The following is a 17,197-nucleotide window of genomic DNA, read 5'->3' on the forward strand; positions in this document are numbered from 1 at the left end:
ACTAATTCCTTTCGAAGTATTTTGGAATATTAAAATTCAATACTAAAGAATGAAATTTAATTATGAATTAGTTGAGTGAATTGTTGGTTAGGCACAAAATACCTGACATTTACTTTACTATTTGACCAATAATTATATAATGATACTCTATGAAATAAAAAAAATGAATACTAAAAAAAAGGTATTCCCATTCTATATGCGTAAAAAACAAGGCTATTTCAAATGAAGGACCACAATAAAGAAGATGAAAATATTATTTCAAAAAAAAAAAATGTAGCATAAGAGCATTCAGCCATATTTTATGGATTACAAGTTTATGTAAAATTCATTCAATTGAATAAAAACAATAGTATATGGATGATAGAAGACTTTAAGTGGCATCTAATTATGAAATAGATTAATTTATGACCTATGCACGTGCCTAATATGTAAGAAATTTTTTAAATAAACTCAACAAAGAAGGGAGTATCTCAATATTGATTAGGGTTGACAGATGTTGATTTTTTATAAAATAGACTATGACAATTGGATCACCCAAGTGAGAAGGATGTCGCTAATAGCTCTCCTATATTCCTCCTTATAAAATGCAATTCCAAACTATTAACATTGTGTTTGGAAGTAAAAGGATCAAAACCCAAATATTAAAGTACGGGCTGCGGGAATGCCTCTCACGAGGTCAGGTGTTCAAACCCTCCCGAGTTCACTTCCACCCCTAGACTCTTGAATTTACCCTCCCTTTGGAGTTGTGGGGTCAACTTCAAGGGACGCAGGATTAATCACGTGGATCATAAAACGAACACGTGGATACCTGGTACGTAATCCAAAAAAATAATATACTAAAAATTTACTCAAAGTCCAAATCATGTTATGTTTGGAAGTATGAATTTACGATTTGAATTTGAATTTGTGTGGTCTGTACAAAATTCAATATAAGCTCTTTCAATAGTAGCCAAAATTATTCTTCGAGGCATACACACACGTTGCAATTCAGAGCATAAAACTCAACTTAAATTTGAAGTTAGTCATACAAATTTAACAAAACACAATGCTATACATACTGAAAGTTCACACAAAATCCAAATCCAAACTCTCCCACTCCCCACCACACCACCCCCCCCCCCCAGCTTTGAGATATCAGAAGCATAAAACTCGCTTATATTACGCACAAGAAGTAGCAGTGTGCAGATGCATCTTCATTTACTTGCCAAAAATTCTTCAAGGCATTCACATTGCTCTGGAGAAGTGAATTTCTCAAGAACATAGTACCTGAAACCGATCCAACTTCAAAAATTCTTCCTTTCCATAGAAGTACAAAGCTATGACAGATTGGAAGGCACCCACTTACACAAAACCAGAACTGGAACTTGCACAAGCTAGCTAATCCCAAGAGAAAGAAAGCATTTGATGAGGCCCATTTGCAGAGGAATCCCCCTCAGACCCAATCTGAAACATTTCTTCACAGCTGAGGTTGGCCACAGGAGCCAACATGGACCGTTCTTGGGAGTATGGTAACTGGCCTAGACCGTTGTATTGAAGGTGGTCCGGGGGGATTGGGTGGTCATGGTGCACCATTCTGCTCAAACCAACCTCATCCCGGGCCTTGACAAGCGGTGATGACAGAAGAGAGTGAGCACAATCAGAGTCTATGGCTCGGTTTAGCACATGGCTGCTGCCACTGCCATTTTCTGAGGCGGGGTTGGGATCGAGAAATGGCTGACATACAGAAGCTTGATCAGGCAGGGTGTGGTCTGTGCCTCGCAGGAACATAAACTCTTTTCCTCCTTTGTAAGTGTGAGGGAGAGATCCACTACTGAATGAGCTTTGCCTGCCAATGAAGTTTAACTGAGAGTGGCAGTTGTAAACCACGGTATCGTCCTCGGTTTTCACACTACCGCCCCATGTAGAGCTACCCACAACAGCATCGGTAGGCAACATTTGTGAAGTGCTTCCAAATGTCAAATATTGGGTACCTGTGATTACAAAGCCAAATTTATTTCATATCGAACACATTGCTTTCGAGTTAGTTTTCTAGATTTGCTCTACCTAGAGTAAATAAAATTTGAACCACCTGCCTGTTTTTCAGCAGTTTAAACAATGTCATGTCTCCTTTGCATTTGTAAGAAAGGGAGAGAGTTTACAATTGAGTATAAACACTTAAAACGAAAGATAAACTTCAGAGGATCTTGATCCATGGAACAAATATGTGCAGTAAATCAGAGAAGAAACAATTTTTTTTATGCAAAGATGCAAACCTTGATGAGTGGAAAGAAACCGCATGGAACTTATGGACAAGGATTCAGGCTGAGGCTTCCTTCGACGCCGATTGTGTCCGTCAAGACGTTTCCTGCAACTTCGCTTTCCCTCGTCAAACTCCTCCAATGAATGAAACCTACAAAAGGCAATCAGAAAACGAAAATGGATATTTCAACTCGTAGTATTATGGAGACACAAATGCTTCTTGCTGACAAGAAAAAACTTGCTTAGTATGCTAATCAAAGTTTAAAGGCACAGGCACGGGAAAACCTTACTCAGGCATATTTCTTGCAAATAGAAAGTATTTGCAATGACATATATGAAACTATAACACACACTAGACGCTAGTCTCTGTAAGGTTTTAGTTACCATAGAATTCTTTTGATGCACTCAAAAAGAACAAAAAGCATACATGGTCCGTTAGAGCACAAAAGGTGAGTTCTGTTTTTAAGTATACTGCGCTAGAAAGATGTTGTGTTTTTGTGGCTCTTATACTTGGTGGAGTACATAAACAAAGGAAGAAAAGCATATGTGTTGAAGTCATTGGTGCTTTGCAGCAGGCAATCGTCAACAAATGGGCCTCATTCGCCGACGAGTGGAGATACCAAGAGCAAATAAAATTCAGACATTCAGAAGTCGTCGACAAATGAGCCTGATTCGTCAATGAATGGACACTAATTGTCGACGAATGGGCCCTATTCATCGACGAGTGGACTCGGGGCTGCGAGGATGATTTCAAATTTCAAATGTGAGCATTAGGGCAGTTGGGTATTTGGAGGGAAGCCTCCGAGGGGTTGTTAAATATACCATTCTGGGCATATTGTGAGAGGGGAAAGGAGAGAAGGAGTGAAGATCATTGAAAATCATTGTATCGTGTAATTTGTGATCTTCATGGTGAAATATTTCCCAATTGCTCCTGTGAATGTAGGCTTTGCCAAACCACGTAATTCCTAGGGTTGTTGCTCTTATTATTGCTTTCTTTATGTTGCTATGGTTGTGGAAATATTCTTTATTCATCATTTAGATTGTTGCAAGTGTATGTTTGATCCTTTATACAATATAAATATTCCATTGTGCATTGTTTGAGAGACATTATTTCACAACAATTGGTATCAAAGCAAAGTTGTAATGGCCTCTGCATTGAAGGATCTTTTGGTGCAGCAAAGTATGGTGAAAGTTTTATACACAATTCAACTGGGTAGCATGGATGCAGTGACTTCGAATGAATTGGGAGCAACGAAAGTATCAACCTTTCGACTTTGTTTGGCTAATGACATGTTGTATCACGTCGATGAGGATTCTCCGGCATTAGTTTTGCGAAAATTGAAATGCCAATATATGTCTAAAGGTTCGTCAAAATCTACAGCTTGTTAGGACCTTGTGAGCAATAAATAAGCACCAGAAAAATTAAGACACCATAAATTTACGTGGTTCGGTCTAGATCGACCTACGTCCACGGAGCACACCACAATTTCACTATACAACCGGAAAAATTACAATCTCTCAGACGCAACTCTCTTCTTTCTTCCTCACTCCTCTCCTTCTTCTCTATATTCTCTATCTCTCAACAGCTCCTCTAATTATAGGTAGCTGGTATAAATCACAATAAATCAAAATTGAGGAATTTCCTTCTTTTACAATTAATGGCCGCAGACGGACGCGTCTCCAGCTTGCAGATCACAACTCACGCGTCTCCTGGGTCCAGCACAACAATCTCCCACTTGGAGACGGAGACGCCTCCTCAACCAGTATCAATATATGAATAAATGATGTGCTCAAAATATGTCTTCAGACATGAAGACCAACTGAAGTTGAACACAATTTCAGCTTCTCTGTAGTCACCACCTTAGTTAACATATTTGCCGGATTTCTATTACCTTGGATTTTTTCAAGTGTCAACACGTCGTCCTCTATCAGAGATCTGACGAAGTGATAACACAATCCAATATGTTTAGTTCTGGAATGAAATGCGGAGTTCTTTGCCAGATGTATCGCACTCTGACTGTTACTGTACAAAACATTCCTCTCCTGCTTTAATCCAAGCTCTGTTAACAAACCCTGAAGTCAAATCATCTCTTTACTGGCTTCTATCACTGCTACATACTCAACTTCTGTAGTGGATAGAACAACAATTTTTTGTATCTGTGACATCCAACTAACAGCTATTGTGCCAACAATGAATATATACCCGGTGGTACTTCTACGATGATCAATTTCACCTGCAAAATCAACATCTACAAACCCTTGGATTTTCAAATCACTTTTTCCGAAATATAGGCACTTATCAATAGAACCACGTAGATATCTCAAAATCCACTTCACTGCTTCCCGGTGTGTCTTCCTTGGATTTGACATATACCTGCTGATAGCTCCCACTGTTTGGCCAATATCTGGTCTGGTACCAACCATAACATACATTAGACTTCCAACGGCTGAGGCGTATGGTACCTTAGCCATAAAATCTTTTTCTTCATCTATCTGAGGAGACTGATCCTTAGAGAGACAGAAGTGACCTGCTAATGGTGTATTTACAGTTTTGGCGCTGCTCATGTTAAACCTCTATAAAACATGGCTGATGTACTCTGACTGAGATAATCGCAACATACCTTGTTGCTTATCTCTAGAGATCCGCATCCCAAGAATCTGCTTTGCAGGACTCAAGTCTTCCATATCAAATTCCTCTGACAATTGCTTCTTCAAATTTTCTGATCTCTTCTATATTTGATCCTGCGACTAGCATATCATCAACATATACCAATAAGATAATATAGCTAGTACGATATCTCTTGAAGTAGCAACAGTGATTGGCATTGCACTTCTGAAAATTGTTCATCTGCATACAGCTATCAAATTTCTTGTACCACTGCCTAGGAGCTTGTTTAAGACCATACAAACTTTTCTTCAATTTGCATACAAAATTCTCTTTACCTTTAACTGAAAAACCTTATGATTGTTGCATATAAATTTCCTCATCAAGATCACCGTGAAGAAGTGTCGTCTTCATGTCCAACTGCTCAAGATGTAAACCCTCCGAGGCAACAATACTCAAGACAGATCTGATGGTTGTCAACTTCACAAAAATATCAGTGTAGTCAATTCTTTCCTTCTATTTGAAACCTTTGACTACTAACTCGGCCTTATACCTCTTAGATCCATCATGCTCTTCTTTGATTTTGTACACCCATTTGTTGTGAAGAGTCTTCTTACCATTGGTCAACTTAGCTAGTTCCCATGTTTTGTTGGAGCTAAGAGACTTCATCTCGTCTTTCATTGCAAGCTCTTACTTGCTCGAATCTCCTGCTTGACATGCTTCAACATAGCATTCAGGTTCTCCTCCATTTGTAAGAAGCAAATGATTCACGTACCTCCTATTTGGTACATGCTACCGAGAAGATCTCCTAAGTTATGGTGCTGGAGTAGGAGGTGGTGGTGCAATAATCTGCTCCACATGTTCCTCTGCCTGAGGATTCTCGATATTCTGTTGAGGATTCTCGGTGTTCCGCTGACATATCCTTACACCTTCTAGAACATCATCCACATCTATAAAGGTTGTTTCAAACTTTGTAGATTATGTTGTGTGTCTATCTTTGTACATCACATTTTCATCAAAAATCGCATCTCTGCTTCTGATCACCTTTTTGTTTTCATCATCCCACATACGATACCCAAATTCATCTCCACCATAACCGATGAAGGTGCATTTCCAAATCCAGCTTATTCCTGACATGATCATTGATATGTACATATGCAACACAACCAAAAACTCTCAAATGTGAAAGTCTTACCTCTTTATTGCTCCATACTTCTTCCGGTAGATTATAGTTCAATGGTATTGATAGACTTCTACTAATCAAATAAGCTGCTGTGTTGACTGCTTCTACCCAAAACATCTTTGGCAAGCCTGACGGCATACGCATGCTTCTGGCTTTTTCTATCAACGTTCTGATCATCCGCTCAGCTACGCTGTTGTGTTGAGGCATACCTAGCACAGTTCTTTCCATTCTGATACCATGCTTATAACAGAATTTCTTAAACTCGGTGTCATCATACTCACCACCGTTATCTGTTTCAGCTTCTTGATTTTCAAACCAATTTCATTTTCTACCATTGCTTTCCAAATTTTAAAAGCATAAAAACATTAGATTTATATTTCAGGAAGTAAACTCATACCTTCCGTGAATGATCCTCAATAAATGTTACGAAATAATGCTTCCCACCTGTAGATGAAATGGTCGTTGGTCCCCATACATCTGAATAGACTAGCTCAAGTCTCTCCTTCTTTTGGGTTCTGATGTTTGTTTGGAAACTGACCCTCTTCTGTTTCCCAAATATGCAATCCTCACATGTATTAATTTTCACCGACTATAAATCACTCAACTTACCCTTTGAGTGCATCACCCTGAGTCCCTTCTCACTCAGGTGTCCGAGTCTTTGATGTCATATGTTGCTATCATCATCTCTTGTAGCAACTATAATAGACATGCATGCATTAGGAGTTACATAAAGAATACCACTTTTCTTATCTCGTGCAACTGTTAATGCACCATTCGAAATCTTCCATTCATCACCAATGAAAGTCGTGTCATATTTTTCATCTGCCAGTTGACCAACTGAGATCAAGTTCTTCCTTAGGTCTGGAATATATCTAACGTTTCTCAGCTTCCATACTGACCCGTTCATCTTGATCTTCACTGTCCTTTTGCCAGCAATGTCACAAGGTTGATCATTGCCAAGGTATATTTTACCGAAATCACCTGGTGTATACTCCTTTAGGCAATCTCTGCTGCAAGTGGCATGGAATGAAGCTCCAGAGTCTAACACCCAAGACTCCTTTTTGCTCTCAAAAGAACAGATCAACATATCATCATTTTTTGAAACAACATTTGCTTTTGTCGTTGCCTTTGTCTCATATTCTTTCAAACTTTTGCACTGGTTCTTGTAATGGTCAGTTTTTCCACAGTTCCAACAAATTTTGTGCCCTGGGAACTTGTGTCCTGAGAACCTCTGGGATTTCTCGAGTTAGACCGCCTGGGCCTAGCTCTGCCGCGGTTGTTTGATCATCCATGTCTGTTTCCTTTGCCTTGACTTTCCATGTTCAAGGCTGAACTCGAAGTTGAATCATAGTTTGACTGCATTCTGATTTCTTCCGTCAAAATCATGTTGACGACCTCATCGTGTACTAGCTTTGATTTCCCGACAGGGCTACAATAACAACACCATTCCAACTTTCGGGCAACTGACTGAGAATCAGTAGGGCACGAATCTCACTATCAAATGTAATCCCGACTGAGGCGAGTTGATCTGACAACTCGTTGAAATTATTCAAATGTCTGCTAAAATTTTCACCTGCAGACATAGTCATAGTAAATAACTTTTTCATAAGATGTACCTTATTAGCGGCTAACGGTTGCTCGTACATATTAGAAAGCGCATCCATCAGAGACTTGGTGGATGATATATGATTGATCTTAAATACCACAAACTTTGAAAATGTCATTCTAATAGCTCCGAGCTTTCCGGTCAAGCAACGCCCACTCGTCCTCGTTCATAAATGTTAGGTTACCCTTCAATGGTAAGTGCAACTCTTTCCCAAACAAGTAATCTTCAATTTGCATCTTCCAAAAACCAAAATTGTTGCCGTTGAACATCTCGATCTTTGAGTTCTTTTCGTTTGACATCTCGATTTGTTGATTTAGAAATGGAATTAGCTCGAATGGATAGCACGGTTGGATCCAGAATGGTTGAAAACCTTAGAAATGGTTCAAGTCATTCGAAAAACAGACCCGAAATGGCTTTGAAACACCCGGTCAAACTTCATGTCAGAACTGGTCAACTATAACAGAATATTCCTCTTGACTAACAGAATATTCCTAACGGCGTCACTAATGCCGTTAACATACCATCTGCTGACATGGCAGGGGTATGGGGCCCACTGCTGACGTGGCACTGTGGGGCCCACCTATTGCAGATTTTGTGGGTCCCACTACTGTCGTGTCAGTTGACGTGGCAGGGTGACGCGGCAGCTAACTTTGCGCTGACGTGGCGCTGACAGGACGCGTGGCCCACTGACATGGACAGATGGTCAAGCCGGGTATGGATCCGGGTCGGGTGCGTCTAGGTCTAGAGCGAATTGCCAGCTCGGGTCGAGGCGGCCGGGTGAGGAAGACGCGTGGCGCGCGTGCAGGCGCATAGCCAGCAGATCACCAGTGCATGACGGTGCGTGAGAACATGGACCACTCTGGCTAAGGTGTTGGCACGTGTGGTTCTGTCTGAACTCCTTTCGAGCTCCGGTTTGCACCGTTGGTTTCGTCTCGGCGAGATGAACATGATGGTGGCCTCAAAATTCAATTTTGAGCCACTAGATAGAGCTCTGATTTAGATGAAAATCTCCAATCTGGCCTTTCTGCTCCAAACCAGTCTCTAATACCACTTGTTAGGACCCTGTGAGCAATAAACAAGCACCAGAAAAATTAAGACACCATAAATTTACGTGGTTCGGTCTAGATCGACCTACATCCACGGAGCACACCACAATTTCACTATACAACTGGAAAAATTTTAATCTCTCATACGCAGCTCTCCTCTCTTCTTTCTTCCTCACTCCTCTCCTTCTTCTCTATATTCTCTATCTCTCAACAACTCCTCTATTTATAGGTAGCTGATAATAAATTACAATAAATCAAAATTGAGGAGCATTCTTTTACAATTAATGGCTGCGAACGAACGTATCTCCAACTTGCAGATCACAGCTTACGCGTCTCCTGGCTCTAGCACAACACAAGTGTAGTGGAGGAAGATTCAGAATGTAGTGACGGAGATATGCTATGTGTTTCATCGGGTTCGGAGTGCCTCACGGGTGATTCTTGGATCTTAGATACCGAATGCTTTTATCCTAGAAATTGGTTAGACATCTACAGGTCAGTTTATGTTGGTTGTATTTTGATGAAAAAATGATATTTCGCAAAATATTTGTTATTGAAAATGTCAAAATCAGAATATATGATGGTGTTGTAAGAACCATATGTAATGTAAAGCATGAAACGGGTCTAAGGAAGAATGTTATTTCATTGGGTACTTTATACTGTAATGGATATTATTACAAGTCTGAATGTGGAGAAATGAAAGTGTGTGAAGACGACTCGATAGTGATGAAAAGAGAAAAAGTAGAGGAAATATCTATGCACTGCAAGATATTACGGTTGTAGGTGAAGCTACAGCTATTGAATCTGAGTCGGATATCTTGTGACATATATGGTTAAAGCATATGGGTGACTACATGTATTCATATGTTTGGGAACCGATGATGATCGCATCAGGGGATAGACATATGTATTTTCGTGGGTTTATCACGAAGGGTCTTGTTGTACTTCATGCAGTGGCTAAGGTGGGGAACCAAACCAAGCGGGAGAGAGATTCTCAAGTCAAACATTGGAGCTAAGTATGCTGGTTTTGTTCAAGGAGTGTTGTAAGCAGGGCAGATCATATGCAGGGCTTGCAAGGTACTTCTTGGTGAAGTCGGTGAGTATGACGCGTTTCTCGTTTGATCGATTGCCAAAGATATCTCTAGTTGAGAAAGTTGCAAGTGAATTGTGGACAGGTTTTGCGGTAGACTACTCAGTTGTGAGTGGATGTCCACTTCTGCAATATTGTAGTGATGGAAGATCTAAACTTGGTGTTATATTTGGACAGTACACTTTTCTGGGGTATAAAAAAGGTGGGTTCAAGCTGGGTGATCCTATGGCAAACAAATGGGTGATCAAGGACATGACTTTTGTTGATGAAGTCATGGAGCAACGTACTCAGGTAAAAGGAGATAAACAAATGCTAGAAAACTGTAGTAGCAACAATCATGTTATTCAAGTGGAGTTGGGGACTGAGGACAGAATTGCAGGGAGTTCTATCTCGAGTCAACGGTATCACGGTATAAATGAGCGTGTGATGCAAGTGGAGCTACAGACTTAGGGCAGAAATGGCATTGGTCATATTGCATGGAGTTTTAGCTCGGGAAACCAGTAGAATTACGGTGGGCTCATGTGCACTATCAGACCACCACTCAAGTATAAATTTGGCATCCTGGTGGTTCATGTATTCATTACTACCAACAGCAAGATTTCTACTATTTCTCAAGTTGCAATGCATGGCAAAGGAAAAAATAGAAGGATAAGTGTTATGATGAAGAAAATGGAAATATTGCATATGTACCAGGTGTGTGAATTTGTGAGGCTTCCAGTGTGAAAAAGGGTGATAGGATGTAGTGAAGTGATGTATCTGTTGTGTGTGAAATACATGTTATTGGCTAGAAAGGCTTTAACTGAAACTAATCAGTTGTGAACTCTATTGAAAGTGTTTGACATGAATATGTTGGGTACGACAACGATGGGTCTTTGTTTGTTGATTCTCATGGACAAAATTGCAAGGAGATTAATGTTATCTCAGGGTGGTTTTGTGGACAGGGCTACATGGAGATTTGTGTTATTTCAGGGTGTTTTGTGGACAAAGCTACAGAGAGATTAGTATTATCTCAGGGTGACTTTATGAATGGAACCGTAGGGAGACTTTATTTGCTGTCTCAAGGGAGCTCTGTGAAGAATCAACATGAAATGTCTACCGTACAATACCCATGAACGGGCTGTGATGTCCGAGATATGTCAAAGGTTCCTCATGATTGTGCAATAAGGTGTTTCGGCACGCAACAGAGTGGACCGTCAGTTGTAAGTTTTGTTGAAGACCATGCAGAGGGCTTTGGTGATATAAGCCTTGTCGTAGCTTTTGCGTTTACTGTTGTGGGATGGTCTTATTGGAAGCCTAAGGTGAAATCTTTGGGAGTTGCATCTACAACTATATCGAGGTTGATAGTAGAAGTCAAAGCTGTCATCGGCAAGTTCAAGCGGCGTTGCTTGGACTTGATGTTTGTCTCCAAGTGCTAGAAAGGAGATGGTCCCAATCGAACGTTCAAAGGTCAAGGTGGAGCAATAAGATATATTTTTCAGATTCTTCTAAGGAGCGTATAATCGTCAAGGTAGAGATTGTTGTGTTTTTGTGGCCCTTATACTTGGTGGAGTTCATAAACAAAAGAAGAAAAGCATATGTGTTGAAGTCATTGGTGCTTTGCAACAAACAATCGTCGACAAAAGGTGCATTCGTCGACGAGTGGAGATACAGAGAGCAGATAAAATTCAAACATTCAGAAGTCGTTGACGAATGGACACTAATCGTCGACGAATGGGCCCTATTCGTCAATGATTGACCTCGGAGCTGCAAGGATGATTTCATATTTTGAATGTGAGTGTTAGGACGGTTGGGTATTTGGAGGGAAGCCTCCGAGGGGTTGTTAAATATGTCTTTCTAGACATATTGTGAGAGGGGAAAGGAGAGATGGAGTGAAGATCATTGAAAATCATTGTATTGTGTAATTTGTGATCTTCATAATGAAATCTTTCCTGATTGCTCCCATGGATGTAGATTTTGTCAAACCACGTAATTCCTAATGTTGTTGTTTTTATTATTGCTTCTTTATGTTGCTATGGTTGTGGAAATATTTTGTATTCATCATTTAGATTGTTGCAAGTGTATGTTTGATCTTGTATACAATATACATATTCCGCTATGCATTGTTTGTGTGGCATTATTTCACAACAAAAGAAATTATAAACAAGAAAACATCTTCATGTTTTGCTACAAGCGATATCTCAAATTTCCAATTTGTGTAGTAGCTTGACAATATGAATTATTCGAACCTAAACTATAGAAGCCATGTATTAGCAAATATTCCTATGTTTTGTTTAAAAGTTTGAAACTAGAGGGGTTTGGATTCGGATCTGCGTGGATTTCAACAAAACAAGCTATAATTTTGTATTGCACATCGCCCAAACTCATAGAAAACTCGAAATCCAAGCCTCAAATTATATGCTCTCAAACAAGGCATTTAAACTTCTAGAAGAAACACACGCAGGCTCTTCGGCATACAATGGAAATGAATTGAATTGTACACTGCATTTAAACAAACCATTTGTTGGTGCAAAATTGAATCCCTCACCAAAATCCGAAAAGCCAATGATCATGAAACAAAAAAGAAACAAAAAAAAAAAAGGTGCTTCCAAAATATTAGCAAATGCAAAAATGTTCTTTAATTTTTTGAGGGGCACTCAATAAACACAATGAAAAATTTAATTTACTTAGAATCTGCTGCTATGCAGCCTATGCAAACACAATATGCCAAACTAAAATTACATTTAATTAGAAACAAAAAAGAGAGAATTCATTGAAAGAAAAACAAATAAAGTTTATCTATTAGCATTCAAACTTTTACCTGCTACACTGCTGGCAGAACCGTTGCTCTTGGCCTCGAATTGAAACCTTAGGGGTCTTAGAGTGGACTTCACAGACTTTGTGGCGCCTGTGATAGTCCCTGCACTTACTAAGATCCGATTTGCAGCCATCAACCAAGCACGAAACAGTCTGGTTTCCACTCACCGGCGCTCGGGCCCTTTTTGATGGTCCAGACGATGACGAGTCCATCAAAGAGGCTATAGAATTCTTAAGCCAGTCCACTGAACTGTCCCCCAAATGGCTGAATCCTCTAAGCTTCTTTGTCTTTCTCCAATTTGGCCAAGTCCCAACAATGTGTCCTTCCAGTTAAAAGCCCACAAAACCATTTAATTCCCCATTGATTCTCTCCTTCTGCCCTCTCTCAGTTAAGTCTTCCTACTAAAATGCACAAATTTCATCATTACAGGATCCTTCATAACCACAGTAAAGGCCCAGAGCAATCATTCAACGTGAAGAAAACAATATCCAACCCTTTGGGTTTGTTTGCTTCAACAGAAAATTTGCCAAGAAAATGAATAATTTAAGCTAATCAAACAAGAATCCACACACGCACAATGTCAAAACCAAATGATAGAGACATAACAAATAGCTTTTTGTCCCCTCCCCCCCCCCCCCAAGATATGCAATTAAGTTTTCTGAGATGCAAGCAGCTTTTAACACCAATGAGTCGTTGGCGTTTTGGAAGTAGCAAGCTTGAATTAAGAAAGGACAAGCTCAAAGCTTTCAGTATCGTTACTAATAGTGACTACTAAACAGTCATGGGTGTAAAATTGGGCAACTAGATCAATTCATTGACTCACGGGATCAAACCTTATATTTGTTTAAGTAAAGACACTTTCCACACTAAAGCAGTGTGGGGAACAAAATTTGGACTAGAAGTTTCAATTGTTTGACCTGAAAGGCTCCTCCCAAGGAAGCCAAACACCCATTAAGTTTCTCGAGAAAAACAGAAAATTTTCCACAAGTGAGATTTGGTTGTCAGGGAAATTAAATGATCCATGATGGTGAGTGTTACACTTCCATTGATGTAGCCATTGAAAAGCCAAAACAGTGTCACCTTCAAGGACCCAACACACAACCATCCAAACCAAAACTCCCGGGTAATTTGGCTAAAAATTTTCCCGGAAACTACATTTTCCATCTGAAATAGAAGAGGGAATCATTTCCGAACAGACAGAGGAGACCCAGTTCAGAGATATAACATTATAACCATTACCATACGGGTTAGCGTGTGTGTGTGTGTGTGTGTGTGTGTGTGTATTTAGTGGCGAAAATTAAGTGTTTTAAGTACAAACATAGAAATTACTCACGCAAAAAGAGACTGCAAAAAGGGAAGATGGGAAAAGCTGCAAAATGAAGAAAGGGAAGGGGAGGGTGGGTACCTGAAGAAAGCTCAGAAATCAAACAATGGATAATGGGGGTGTTGGCTAAAAGATCTCCTAGTATTGTAATTTGTAACAGCAGCCGCGGTGAGTCAACCTTTATCTTTCCCCACCAAAAAATATTAATAAAAAACTTGCCAAGGGAGAGGAGGAGGGGAAATAGGGACTTGAAGGAAGAAAAGGAAATGCTCAGGGCATTGGAAAAGGAAGGGGAAAATTACTAGAGAGAGAGAGAGAGAGAGAGAGAGTACTTACACAAAAGAGACAAGTGCAGGGGTGAAGGGTGGGTTGTGTAGGCTTCTCAGCCACTCACTCATCGCTGAAAGGGGCCGGGGAGGGGGGGGGGGGGGGAGAGAGAGAGAGAGAGTGATATTTCCACTGCTGTAATATTGTTGGGCAGGAGCAGGGCAAAGAAGACAACAGGGGTTCTAATGTGAGAATTATTGCAATGAGAGAGAGAGAGAGAGAGAGAGACACTCTTCCGTACTCTGTGTGTGTTAAATTAATGTGTGTATATATATATATATTATTAAGAGAGAAGAAAACAGAACTCGAAAAGGAGTGGGAAAGAGGGACAGGGAGCTGTAGCTTTCAACTTTTTAAGAGAGAGAGAGAGGGAAGGGTGGGAAAGTACAAAGAGGAGCAGGAAGGATCTCAGTTCCTGCCTTTCACTTTCGTTGATCTTTCTACTCCCATTGCAATCATACCATTGAAATTTTTACTGTTTTTAGAACTATATTTAAATATTATTTATTTCATTTTATCTAATAATAATTTAGTGATATCTTTTGACATGAATATATTTGAAAGTATAATTTTGGACACACAAATTTGATAAAAAGTAATATATTTTTTTACTATATTTTATTTAAATTTATACAAATCTAAATATAAAATTTAAATATCATGCTCCATATCAAAATCACACTTCCATGTCTATTAAGAAGATTTTAGGTTTATAGCAATGGTTAGGATGTTAACTATACAAGATATATTTTATATAACAAAATGAATCATATGGATACTATCATATGGGCGGTTGTCGTACATAAATGATATCAATCCCTCCAATGAGGGTACCAAGTCCAACCAAAGAGCATGTTAGGGATACACACGAGTATGTAAATTTAATGATTGCTCCTATATTTTTATTTGGCATTTTAATAAAATATTCCAATAAAAGAGATAATTATATTATTAATTTTTTTCTTTTAAAAATCCTTTATTTGTTTTCTTTCTTTTTTTATTATGTACCGAGTATCCACGTGTCCGTTTTACGGTTCACGTGACTAATCTTGCGCCTCTTGAAGTTGACCTCATAACTTCAAAGGGAGAGTAAATTTAGGAGTCTAGGGACAGAAACGAGTCCGGGAGGATTTGAACACCTGATCTCGTGAGAGGCACTCCCACAGCCCGCACTACCACCTGAACCACACCATAAGGGTTTTGAAAGCCCTTTCTTGAGAGCATAGCATTAGAAGAAGATTTATGAACTGGAACATATTTTGTCTAACAAATTCAACAAGATTTACGAATTTATAAATAATGTAATTTATGCCTCCTTCTATTCTAAAACAATACTTTTATATCTAACAACTAGATGACAATTATTATTAGAATATAGATAAATTATTGTTGTTTGTGACTCTTATATTTTATTTTTGTAAGCAAAGAAGGAAGAGAGAAAAACAGGAAGGGACAGCACAGCAGAGCTCGTCGACAAATGCCCTGTGTTCGTCGACGAGAGGACAGTAAGGACTCGTCAACGAAGATTCTATGATCACCGAAAAGAAAGTACCGAGACTAGGAAATTTCAGAGTTCTAAATTTGTCAACGAAAGTTTGTTCTTGTCAACAAAGTCTCTTTTGTGGATCATTGACGAAGCCCTGTACTCGTCGACGAAAGGCGCTTGGGCTGTGAGCAGTTTTTTGAATTTTGAATTTTTGAACGTTTAGTGGTTGGGTAAACGGAGGGAAACCTTCGAGGAACTTTTATACATGTTATTTTGGACATATATTGAAAAGAGTATGATCATTTTGAGAAATGTGTTGTGTACATTGTGATTTCCATGGTAAAATTTGTGTGTCATTACTTCCATAGATGTAGGCTTTGTCGAACCACGTAAATGTTTGTGTTGTTCTTGTTCTAATTGTGTGTTATTTACTTCTTGTTGTTTATTTCATTGTGCATCTTCATTATTCGATCCATATCACAACAAATTGGTATTAAAGCGAAATTGTTATGGCATCGAGATCGTCTTCTGCAAGATTTGATGTTGTCAAATTCGACAGAATCGGAAACTTCAATTCATGGCAGAGGAGAATGAAGGACATTCTTGTGCAACAAGGAATGGCTAAGGCTTTGCTTGATACTCAACCGGAAGGAATGGATGAGACAACATGGGTAGATTTGAAAGCAAAGGTTGCATCTACAATATGCTTGTGTTTGGCCGATGAAGTTCTTTATAGGGTGATGGAGGTGGATTCTCCAGCGGCTATCTAACGAAAGTTAGAAAGTCGGTACATGTCTAAATCTCTCAATAACAAACTTTTTCTTAAGCAGCGTTTATATTGGCTTAAGATGGTTGAAGGATCAAGTCTAGATCAACACATCAATGTTTTTAACCAAATCATAAGTGATTTGGATTGATGTAAAGTTTGATGAGGATGATAAGGTTTTGATGTTGTTAAATTCTTTACCCTCAACTCATACTTACAAAAATCTTCTAACCACTCTTACGTAGGGAAAAGAAACTCTTGATCTGGAAGAGGTAACAAGTGCCTTATTAAATTTTCATCAAAGGTTGAAGATATGTGATGAAGGAGAAGGACTTGTGGTAAATGATAGCAATGAGCGAGGCAAATGATAGTTTAAGAATGGGTCTAGTTAGAAATCATCCTGAAATCAATCCAAGAAGAAGAAGGAAATTCCTTGTTTTAGATGCGGTAAAAAGGGGCATGTGAAACTGGAGTGTCCGGATTGGAAGAAGGAAAATGTTGAAAAGCATAAGGGGATTTCAAAATCTGTGAATGTTGTTCAAGAAGAAAATCCAGCAGATGGTGATGTTCTATAAGTTTTAGCAGGGTCGGATAATCTAACAGACTCTTAGATACTTGACTCAGTATGTTCTTATCACATGACTCCGAACAAGGAGTGGTTTGGGACTTACAGGTTAGTGAATTCTAGATCAGTTCTTATAGGTAATGATGCTTCTTACAAGATCGTTGGCATAA

General features: G+C 39.2%; 1 protein-coding gene across 4 annotated transcripts; it reads right to left on the reverse strand.

The window, feature by feature from the left end:
- Positions 1 to 934: 934 nt before the first annotated feature.
- Positions 935 to 14,303, reverse strand: LOC131144776 (squamosa promoter-binding-like protein 16). Of its 4 annotated transcripts, none has more exons than XM_058093630.1 (4): positions 14,220 to 14,303; positions 12,563 to 12,960; positions 2,253 to 2,389; positions 935 to 1,970 (listed from the first exon to the last, which is right to left on the reverse strand). In XM_058093630.1, exons 2-4 carry the CDS (start codon positions 12,769 to 12,771, stop codon positions 1,378 to 1,380), a joined length of 939 nt encoding a protein of 312 aa, XP_057949613.1. In that variant the 5' UTR covers positions 12,772 to 12,960; positions 14,220 to 14,303; the 3' UTR covers positions 935 to 1,377. The 4 variants fall into 4 exon arrangements, with proteins under 4 accessions (XP_057949613.1, XP_057949612.1, XP_057949611.1 ...); XM_058093629.1 differs by having other exon boundaries at positions 12,563 to 12,957; positions 13,965 to 14,293; XM_058093628.1 differs by having other exon boundaries at positions 13,965 to 14,293.
- Positions 14,304 to 17,197: the final 2,894 nt, after the last annotated feature.

This window comes from Malania oleifera, chromosome 12 (genome assembly GCF_029873635.1).
Source record: "Malania oleifera isolate guangnan ecotype guangnan chromosome 12, ASM2987363v1, whole genome shotgun sequence".
Classification (NCBI taxonomy): domain Eukaryota; kingdom Viridiplantae; phylum Streptophyta; class Magnoliopsida; order Santalales; family Ximeniaceae; genus Malania; species Malania oleifera.

What these genes read in the sequence shown, in the direction of transcription:
- LOC131144776 (XM_058093630.1), bottom strand. Translation starts at nt 12,771, where the DNA reads ATGGACTCGTCATCGTCTGGACCATCAAAAAGGGCCCGAGCGCCGGTG. An exon ending in TTCTGCCAGCAGTGTAGCAG is followed by an intron (nt 2,390 to 12,562) that starts GTAAAAGTTTGA and finishes TGCCTTTTGTAG; the next exon opens with GTTTCATTCATTGGAGGAGT. An exon ending in GTTTCTTTCCACTCATCAAG is followed by an intron (nt 1,971 to 2,252) that starts GTTTGCATCTTT and finishes TTGTAATCACAG; the next exon opens with GTACCCAATATTTGACATTT.